Here is a 10,903-nt window from a genome sequence, read left to right as displayed (position 1 = left end):
TAACATGAATTTATTTTTCTTACCCAATTGTTTAAATGTTGTGAAGTACGAATCTCGATGAAAATCAACGTTGTTATTTTTTTGAAATAACATGAATTTACTTTTTCTATCCAACCATTCAAATATTGTCATGTACGATTCTCGACAAAAATTGACGTTGTTATTCTTTTGAAATAACAAGAATTTACCTTTTCCTATCTAAAACTTTTGAATGAGAAAAACAGATTCTAAAAATCCAAAGTTGTCCACGAAAATTGACAACTTTTGAATGAGAAAAAACAGATTCTACGAACTTATTTTTGATCTAGAAATAAAGACACATGACTTCCATGTGGGAGATTATGGATTCAAAACTCACAAAATGGAAAAATCTTTTATAATATACATAAGAGTTTGAACCAAAATTTTTAAATATACCATAATTTAAAAAATAATAAGTCAAAACACTATTTTTTTTTCCTGAAAATTCTAAAAATGTCATGGTCGCATTCCCTAGAAGCGGCCACCTTTTACGTGGCCCCATCTAGGCAAAGCGGCCAGATTTTTGGGCCGCTTCTATGGGATGCGGCCACACCTCAGTCCTATAAATAGTGGCCGCTGGTTTCATTTTTTGTCACAATTTCATTTGGTTTTCAATCCCTTCGAATCGGGTAATTTTTTTCTTCTTTTCTAATTTTAATTTTTAGTTTAGATTAGGAATAAAAGTAGGAGTAGGTGTAGAATTAGGAGTAGGGTTTAGGGTTTAGGGTTTAGGGTTTAGGATTTAGAATTTATGATTTAGATTTGTACCAAAATAAATATCGAATTGTACCAAACTTAGTTATTGACCAAAATAAATATTGAATTGTATCAAAATTAGTTATATCTCAAAATAATTAGTTATTGCCCAAAATAATTAGTTATTGCCCAAAATAATTAGTTATATCCCAAAATAATTAGTTTAATTTATCAAAAGTAATTATTTTTACCATACTAAGTAATTAGGTCCAAATTTTTATGTAGCTGCCAAAATTAAGACCAAAATATAAAATACAGCATGGCATCTACGAGAGATGTACCTTCTTCCAGTCGAGGTGTAGCCCCTATACCCACTCCGTTTGAGATGTCACAGTACGTTGAGGAGGCGTTGACATCTGTGGTGCCCGGTATCCGGCACCGCACTGATCGGGTATCAGAGAGCACCGTATCTTAGAGGCTGCCACTGGGGTAAGTTTTATATTATTAATAAAATGTTAATTTTATTTCAAATTATATTTGTATGAATGATCTGATATTTTTTAAAATTTAGGGACTAGATGCAGTTACGGTACGCCACAACAAGATGTGGCTTAAGTACCAGACGGCCTATGCTGGGACATTGTGTGTCATGGGATTGTATCAGCTATCCCAGATGACCGAGGAGAATGCCGACGAGAGATTGTGCTCTGGCCTCATTGAGCGATGGCGTCCCGAGACCCACTCATTCCATTTCCCACACGCTGAGATGACAGTCACCCTAAGGATGTCAACTGTTTGTGGGGCATGACTATTGTCGGGGAGCCTGTGACGGGCATCGAGTACGAGAATTTCAGGTCCTTATGCCAAGATTTGCTGGGGGTATCGCACACGCAGCTGCAGAAAGAGAAGAAGAGAGGCGCAACAAAGACACAGATCTCCCCCGGTATCATCAGCTTGGCTAAGCTGAGAGCCGCCTTCAAGGAGTTTCCAGCTCCTAGTAGACATCCCTCTCAGATATAAAAATTTTATCTTATTTATTTATACAAAATTTAAGTTTTCTTCTAAAAAATGTTCTAATTAAAATAAATAACAGGCCACCATTGATCAGCACCTACGTGCATACATTCTGGAGATGATCACTTGCAAGCTGTTCCCTGAATCACACATAGATCAGGTGCAGCTATGCTATCTCCTGTTGCTGCCTAATTTGCCCAATGCGGGCAAGTACAATCCCGGACGGGTCATGAGACAGTTTGGATTGCGCCAGACAGCTCCTCCCCGATGCCGATTAGTGAGGACACCTGGCGACAGCTTCATTTTGCCAAGGACAACTCCCCGAGGGATCAATTTGGACGGGTTCATAGTATCATTCCAGCCGGTGCACCGTTTGTATCTACGGTATGTTTACTTTAAAAAACTTGCAATTTTTACATCTGTACAACATTTATATATTGTTTTACTCACATTTTTGCAAGCCTTATATCTGGTGAAAAGCTGCGTCATAGCGGCGATAATGGCCACAATGCGGGGCTGGAAGAGGCTTGGGAAAGTCATCCTCAAGCACAATGTACCTGCAATGTGCCAATGTGGGTACAAGACACGCCTTGACTCTCTCCTGAGATGTGCAGGATTGCCTAGATGTGATTAGATTGATGACATATCGGATAAGCCTGATATCTACGTCACATATACTAGTGATGAGGCTATTTGGGCTACGGTCCAGGTTGCTGAGATTGTCAGTCAGGCGTTCGACAGAGGTGCTGAGATGTTGCGCCAGCGCACCGCAGAGCAGACCATCCCTACTCAGGCCACGTAGACGCAGGTATGTTTTTAAAAAATATACAACTTGTGCATTTTAAAAAAAAATAATAATAATAATACATAACTAATTTATAAATTTGTAGGAGGACGAGGGGCTGGGCTTCAATATCAATACAGACCTTGATGGTTTGTATTCTCCGGGTTACATTGTGACTCAGTCGATGCCTCCTGCATATCTACCAGGGTTTACCCCTTCCTGCTGTTTTCTGGCACCTCACAGCCGATGTAGTATCCTCCCGTTTCAGACTTTCCTTACACATCCACACAGTATCCTCCCATCTCCATGGACGATCCTATCATGAGATGTGCCTACGGTTTATTCCCGCCTTCCGAGACTGGACAGACAATAGCATTTGGTCCTGCAGTCCAGCAGTCGACCGACTCAGATGATTCTATAGATGATCATACACCGATTGCACTTTTGCTTCGGGGTATGAGGACTAGGAGGGCGAGGTGGCCATTCAGTCCTTCTGACTATTAGGTTATAGTATTCATATTTTTTTTTACTTTAGTGTTGTCAGATATTGTGATTTATTATATCATGATCCTTATTTTGTCAGATACAGTTTATTTATCATATTATTTCGCTTTTATCTTTTATCATTTTTTCGTCACAGTAAAATCTAAACGTAACGACATGTTAATTTCTTCCGACCAAAGTAAAATCTTTTCAAAACAACAAAAAACAACAAATAAATCAAAACCAAAAATAAAATAAATCAAAACAAACAACAAAATAACCAAAAAATACATTCTGAAAAGGAAAAAAAAAGGTGGCCGCATCTCCTAGAAGTGGCTCAAAAATCTGGCCGCTTTGCCTAGATGTGACCACGTAAAAGGTAGCCGCTTCTAGGGAATGCGACCATGACATTTTTAGAATTTTCAGGAAAAAATGGTGTTTTGATTTATTATTTTTGAATTATGGTATATTTAAAAATTTCGGGAATTTGAAAATGTGTTGTGGTTTGACTCCCAATCTATGATTTCAAATTTTTTAGAAAAAAACAGATTCCTTCAAAATAACAGGAATTTACTTTTTCTATGCAACCATTCAAATATTGTCATGTACGATTCTCGACAAAAATTGACGTTGTAATTCTTTTGAAATAACAGGAATTTACTTTTTCTTATCCAAAATTTTGTCGTGTACAAATTTCTACGAAAATCAACGACTCTTGAATGAGAGAAAACAGATTCCTTCAAAATACAGGATTTCCTTTTATTATCCAAGTGTTTAAATGTTGTCATGTATAAATCTCGATAAAAATCAACGTTGTTTAATAAAATTTTGTTCTTATATTAAAATGATTTGAGAATGAATTACAACTCATAATAATTTCATCTTTGAGTATGACTCTTTGAAGGATCTTTGGATGCTTGATAGTTGATACATCTATACCTTTGAAAGATAAATTGTTAGTTGAATTGTTAAAAGGAACCATTTTATGGACAATTTGGTTAGAAAGAAATAGAGTAATATTTAATTATTCTCAACCCATGTCTATTAAGGCAATATGTTTTAAGATTATTTCATTAGCTATATTCTGGTGTAAATCTAAGTCGGTTAAATCTAATGCTTCCATCTGATGTTAAGGACCTCCCAGATCCAATACTGGAGGAGGATGAGGTTGTGACACTGATGCTATCCATAGCAAGAGAGGAGGAGCAAATCCAGGCTTTTGGAACTGGCAGCCTCCCAGATCAAATGTCTGGAGAAGAGTTGACGAATGAGGATTTATTGGATGATTAGTATTCTCTTTGTTTTACTGATTTTGTAGTTGTTGATATATTTGCTTCGTGGTTTTGTTATGCCTTGTAGTGGTTATTTCTTAGTTGGCTATTTCTTGTATGTTTTTAGTCTTTTGATGTTGATACAAACTATTGTAAAAGACTTTCGTATTTGATTTTGGTACATATTTTAGGTACTGTATCAAGTATACTTGATTTCAATAAAATCGGTGGGAATACCACTATTTTTAAAAAAAAATCAACATTGTTATTCTTTTGAAATAATAGAAACTTACTTTTTCTATCCAACCATTTAAATGTTGTCATTTACAATCTCGACGAAAATCAACACTGTTATTCTTTTGAAATTACAGGAATTTGCTTTTTCTTATCCAAAACGTTATCGTGTACAAATTTTGACAAAAATCAACTACTTTTGAATGAGAAAAAAAGATTCCTGTTATTCTAAAAAATAATAGCCGATATTTTTCATGTATCCACGGCAACACACCCAAAAGTAGAAGTATACTTTTTAATTCGATTAGTTTGACTGATTAACAGATTCGGACAAGGACAGAGTCAAAATATTTAGAAAGATGGAATAAAATTATAGTATGAGCCAAAATTCTACAATAGTAATATATTTTGGAGAAAGCATTAAAAGTGAAGCATATTTAAAAATAATTTGAGCTAATTATTTGACTAGTGTAGAGTTTATAATCAGTTTTTTAATAAGAATTTTTCCTGCATAGTTTATTAATAAGATACTCTCCCACAATTCTAAAACCGAATTAGAAACTGTCACATCATATTAAAAACTCGAATAATATTAAAGATGTAGATGCTCTTAAAAAAATGTTCCAAAGAGATGCACGTAGTCACGTACTGAACGTGTTCCAACACTGTCAAAAATTTGTAACCATGCACATTTGGTATGAAAAATGACTATTATAGCTGTAATGACACAACTAAACGAATGGCAGTATTACCTTTTTCATATTCATTTTCATTTCCAAATTAATTTACAGATGCTATATAATTAGTTTAGAATTATTAGTTTGAATTAATGACGCTTTCTGTTAGTTAAAAATATTTCATTTTCAACTTCAACTGCTGCTGATGAATTTAATTATAAAGTTGTGCACAATCTTAATCATTGTAATTAACAATGTTCTTGACAATATTGGATAATGTTTCATATTAGTTTAATAACATTTGTTTGATTATGTTCAAATTCAAATTAAAATATTATATATTGGCAAAATTAATTGCGATGACTTCAGAAATAATATAGATTTGTGTACAAATTTTTTATTAGCTTAAATAATTTCCACTCTAATCACAAAAATTGATGTCATTTGACATATTACATATGAATGGGTGGTTCTAGCTATACATATATATATATTTTTTTTTCAAACTAGCAAACACTTAATCCGAAAACTCTGCATAGCTATTGCAATTGTGAGTACCATTTTTTATTTAGTGATCAAAACAATATCTAATGTAAATATTATTTTCTTATCAATATATTGTTGGCGATACTTCACCTCCAGTTTTAAAAAAAGGATCGAAATAATATTTTATGTCTGATCAAAATAATTCTTTATTTCTGAAAGTTTTCACGTTCAAAATTCAAATAATAAATTTTGTAGAGATATTGAAAATTAAAAGATTTCACTGTCTTTACCTAAAAAAAAAACACAATGACAATTACTCACTCAAACTTCTTAAAGGCCTGTTCGGTGGGTTGATAAGAATAGGAATAGGAATATGAATAGGTATTAAAAAATTTGAACTTATATTCACTTTTCACATGAAAAAAAAATTCAAACTGAATTTTTTTCTTATGTAAACAGTAAAAATTGGAGCTGCCGCTGAATAGGCTCTAAATGTAATAATTCATATCATATAAATACATTGCCGCTTTTTTATTATAACAGCAGCACAGAAAATATTTATCTTTGAGGAAAGTTTTTCCCAAAATTGAATTTTATTGATCCAGTGCAAATCGGAAGAGAACAAATCTTGCATATAAAGCAAGTTTATTGGTTGCTTACAAGTTACAACAGGATCACAAGGCCACGTTCCCTGTTAAATGCTGCGCGCTTTTAACACTGGAAATTTCGATCCGTGTGAAAGCCTTTATAAATTATCACATGGAAATCAAAGTTTACCTCAGAAATCTTTACTTAGCTTTGAGTTTGACAGCCTAAAAAAAACAATAGAAGAAGAACATACAAAATTTGTTAATATTTGGATGCAAAGCACAGAAGATGCCAACCTCGGAAATTTGAATTTGTTTGCAAGTAATAAAGCAAAGTTGAAGAATGATGATCTGATGGACATGACAATGCTTTGGCCTCTTGACATCATTACTTGCACCAAAATCTCCCAAACAGTGAAACGAAGAGCAAAAGCTCCCTCTCTTCCTACCAATTCTTAGATCTTTCCCCACCACACAAAAATGTGGTTTTTATAAAAGGTATACTTGAGACACCTAGTTGACCGTAAGTAGGATAAAGTAGCTTTTTTGTGGTGTAAAGTCAGGTTTAAGCCTCCAACAAAACGGTAAAACCTATACCGAATACACTATAGTTTTCCTAATTAATCATTTGTGGCATCCATGATTGTACGGCATTGTTTAATCAGCACTGAACCCGGAACAAACCCAGTCCTTACTGTCAAATATCCTAATGATAATTTTTTGTTTCTGTATGTCAAAATTCACCTGAATCGTTTGATAACATGATGTAGATCATTTTTATTATAGAATACTATAGAATGAACTTGTTATTTTTGATAGATGATGAATTTGTATTCAATTCAACAAAAGTCAGTAGCATGAGTAATTAAAATCTCTCAATTAAAAATGTCCGAATTATTCTAATTTTTGTATGATTATAATTATAAACGTGTGTGTATATATTCTATTACAAATTTTGAAATGGATTATCTTTTTAATTATTTGTTTAATCTTCATGAGGACTTTTTATAATGAATTGATATTACTTGGTTCATAAATTATTTCTTAGCTTTCTTATTTTATGAACTATATATTAAATCAAAACATCTCGTTATTTCATATTGATGTAGTGCTTAAAAAATGATTTATGGAAAAATCAGTTTATTTCCTTCTTTAATAAATTGGAAATTATGTTGTTTTATTAAATGGAGTTGAGGGAGAATTATATGTATACCAAATATCAATTTAAGTCATTAAATTGATGGAATGTAAACCAAACAGCCAAGGAAACGATACATCACTGTTGTACATGATCTAAACATATATGTTTATTTTCTAAATGTAAGCCCCTTCGGGATCAAATTATTTAATCCCAGTCCTTTTTAATATAATAAAATCCTGTCTTTATATTTTTTTTTTTCAAAACACAAAATGATCCTATTTTTCCGACAGATTTGACCGCGACTTGTACATTCCTCCCAAGAAGAAAAAAGGTCAAACGATATCACATGGTATTCTAATTCATGAATTTCTAATAATGCACAAACCAAAAGGAGAATAAAAGGTAAAATCTATAACTAATTAAACAAGGTTAAAGAAACAGCTCATTTAAGCCAATGAAAACAAAGATTAAGGCCTCCTGCATAGACTGCCAACTAAACTTCTAAAAAAGAAAAGAAAAAGAAAAACTCAAATTAATAGATCAAGAGGAAGAGGCTGCCCCACTGCTACCATCCACCACATGACCCATACCGCCACGGCCATCGGTACAAGCCTCAACAGCACCATTACTGCCTCCGATTCCCAATCCGACACCTGCCACATCAGCTGCAACAGCAACCGTGGGCTCCCGTTCACGACTCTCACGACTCTCGCCTCTCTTCCCGGTCCCCAGAAACACATGCTTATTGTTATGCATCCACACCTTGAACACACCTTTCCCTACCCCGATTTCACGGCACCATTCCTCGACCAAACCCTCGTCTCTCTTCTGTAGCCGCCATCCTAGCTTCTCGGACAGCTCATGCATCCTTTGTTTCTGATCCGGGCTGAACTTGGTCCTGAACCGTTTTCTCGGCTGAAGGGGCCCCGTGCCAGGTGAAAAACTAGAAACCGGCATCGACCCAACAGAGCCTATTACTGGATTCATACTCCGCACAGGACCGGGACCGGGTATCGGCACAGGTCCGGGCCCCGGCCCGGTAAAGGGTCCCTGAGAAGCAGGCCCTCCAGTGCTGAGAGCCAATAACATATGTGGGGCAGAGGAGAAATAGGCAGCAGGAGGGGATGAGGTTGTGCGATCGGTCGTACCGCCATCATGATCGTTTTCATCCACGTCATCATCACTGATGTCATCATCGGACATGTGGCGGTCAGTGGCTGCATCATCATCATGCCCATCGAGCTCATCAGGTGGTGGATCGGGTAGGCGACGGTGGAAGTTGCGGTGGCACCCGCATGCAGCACACTTGAGCGAGGTCGGGTCGGATGGATTCGAACCCGAAACGGGCATGAACTCTCCGCATCCGTCAAGTGCATGACCGCCTAGGCTAGCAGCATGGTTCTTTAAGCATTCTCGGTAAAGAGACTCAGGCGATGGGGCCACCGCCGGTGAGCGGTGGTGGAGGTGATGGGAGTGATGCTTTTTGAGGGCGCCGTTGGAAAAGGAGGGGAAGTGTTTGGTTTTTGAGTCTGGATCTAGAAGCTTCTGAACAGGGGGTGTTTCCATGGGGTTGAGAGAGTGGGGAGAGAAAAAGGGTTGTTACTTGTTAGTGAGATTTGGTTAGTGGGGATTTAGGGTTAGGGTTTTAGAGGTTAGACAGGGGGTAATGAAAATGGAGCGCAGTGTAAGGTGGGTGAAGGGGGGGGGGGGGGGGGAAGGAATAGGAGAGAGAGGTGATTAGGTTAGCTGAGGGAGAGAGGAGGAGATAAGAATAAAAAGGAGAGGGAGAGAAAAATAAAGGATAAAGATAAGCTGATTTATGATAGTGTGAGTAGTGATGTAATAACAAGAGGGAGAGAGAGGTTAGGGATTTGGGTCCGATCTTCTCTAGAATGCTTATAAATTATATATAATCATATGCCAGGAATCTTTTCAAACTCCTTGATTATTTTTCATACTTCCAGTATATCACTTTGAGAGACACACGAGATCTGCGAATTTCTAAATTTGTATAAGAATCAACTTTTTCTTCCAGTATATCATTTTGAAAGCATAGTTTTTTTTCACTTAAAAAATTAAATAAATACCGTGAATTATTTTGTGATCGATCCAAGAGAACATTTTCAGAAATTGCAAAAAAATAATAATAATAATAATATAAATAAAAGTTACTTAAAGAATCATGGTTAATATTTTTTAGATGTTAAAGTGAATGAGACAAATTCTCACAATCATTAAGTTAAAATCTTGATATGAAAAAGAAAATCTGACCAGGTTTAAAACTTCAGACCTACTTTTAAGAAAAATAGAAGTATTGTCAGTGAATCATAACCCAGCTCAAATATATTATTAAAATAACAAAGCTCTGAGGTTAGAATATGATTTTTGAAGATTGTGCTGTAGAAGATAATTAAATGCTGCGAAAAGAAAAGTTAGATGGGGGTGTTACGGTTGACCAGGGAATAGGCTAATGAGAAATATGCACTTGACCAATTTGAATAAATTCATTTTCAAAAAAAATAATTTAAAAGCGCACCTACTGAAACAGCATATCAAATTACTGAAATAGGCCAAATTCCATTAAACATTTCCACTAAACGAATTTTATTTTGACCGAGAAAAGTCAAACCTGATAACAAGTGTCGTTAGATCAAAGCCGCGTTTTAATAAAGGCAATAGATCGGGGGAACGCTGGAACAGATTAGAGCGAATGTGCACTGCTCACAGTGCGCCACCTTGCTAATGTTCTTTTAAAACCTGACACGTGGGGCTTTATTTAGGCCCAGTCTCTAGTCTTATTGGAGGCATTTATTATTTGTAGTGCTCCTGGAACAAGCAATACTGGCAATTAATTCCTGATTTACTGTTTGTCTTTTTAGGAGGGAAGGGAATTCGTATCCTCTGCATTAACTCAAAAGAGAATTGAGAATTTTTTGAGTTAATGAATATTGACCGTCCGATCTGTTTTAAAATTCGTGCAGAATAAATCCGCACTAATATTAAAGGACTCCTTATATCATAAGTAGGTCTGAATTGGCTCTGTTTAAAATCATACGGTTGAGATTCATTAACTCAAAAGATTTTTTTTTGAGTTAATGCAGAGGATACGCATTCGGAGAGAAGGAAGGGAAGGTGAGGTCTGGTCCGAATGAGGAAAGGGTAATAAATGGGGGCTAATTAGTGTTCAACCACTGGCGGAGTTACTGTGGTTGTTGGGACTGTAACTCGTGGGTACCAAGACAGTGTATCCTTTGTTGTGTAGGAAATTATATAACGGGTGAAAGACAATGAAAATTGACCCGCCGTAGAACGAGTTGGAAGAGGTTTGAGAAAAATGTAGATTGGCATTTAATGAGGTTGGGGAATTTTGAATTGGGCGTTTAGCGATTGGAATCTCGGTCGGTTGTACCATGGAATAATTGATGATAATCCGATCAAACTAGGGGTGTCAATGGTACCTTTTTAGCCATTTATCCGACTCGTATCGTATTCGATAAAGCGGGTATGGG

The 10,903-nt window shown here is 35.8% G+C and overlaps 1 protein-coding gene across 1 annotated transcript; it reads right to left on the bottom strand.

The window, feature by feature from the left end:
- Positions 1 to 7,790: 7,790 nt before the first annotated feature.
- On the bottom strand, positions 7,791 to 9,278 carry LOC144574093 (zinc-finger homeodomain protein 11-like). Its single transcript, XM_078323954.1, has one exon. The coding sequence runs from the start codon at positions 8,958 to 8,960 to the stop codon at positions 7,935 to 7,937; it is 1,026 nt and encodes a 341-aa protein (XP_078180080.1). The 5' UTR covers positions 8,961 to 9,278; the 3' UTR covers positions 7,791 to 7,934.
- Between the last annotated feature and the right edge of the window lie 1,625 nt (positions 9,279 to 10,903).

Source organism: Carex rostrata, chromosome 22, assembly GCF_964058835.1.
Source record: "Carex rostrata chromosome 22, lpCarRost1.2, whole genome shotgun sequence".
Taxonomy (NCBI): Eukaryota; Viridiplantae; Streptophyta; class Magnoliopsida; order Poales; family Cyperaceae; genus Carex; species Carex rostrata.
This window is presented reverse-complemented; position numbering and strand designations above follow the sequence as displayed.

Bases quoted from the DNA above. Each gene is read 5' to 3' on its own strand.
- LOC144574093 (XM_078323954.1), bottom strand. From the start codon at position 8,960: ATGGAAACACCCCCTGTTCAGAAGCTTCTAGATCCAGACTCAAAAACC.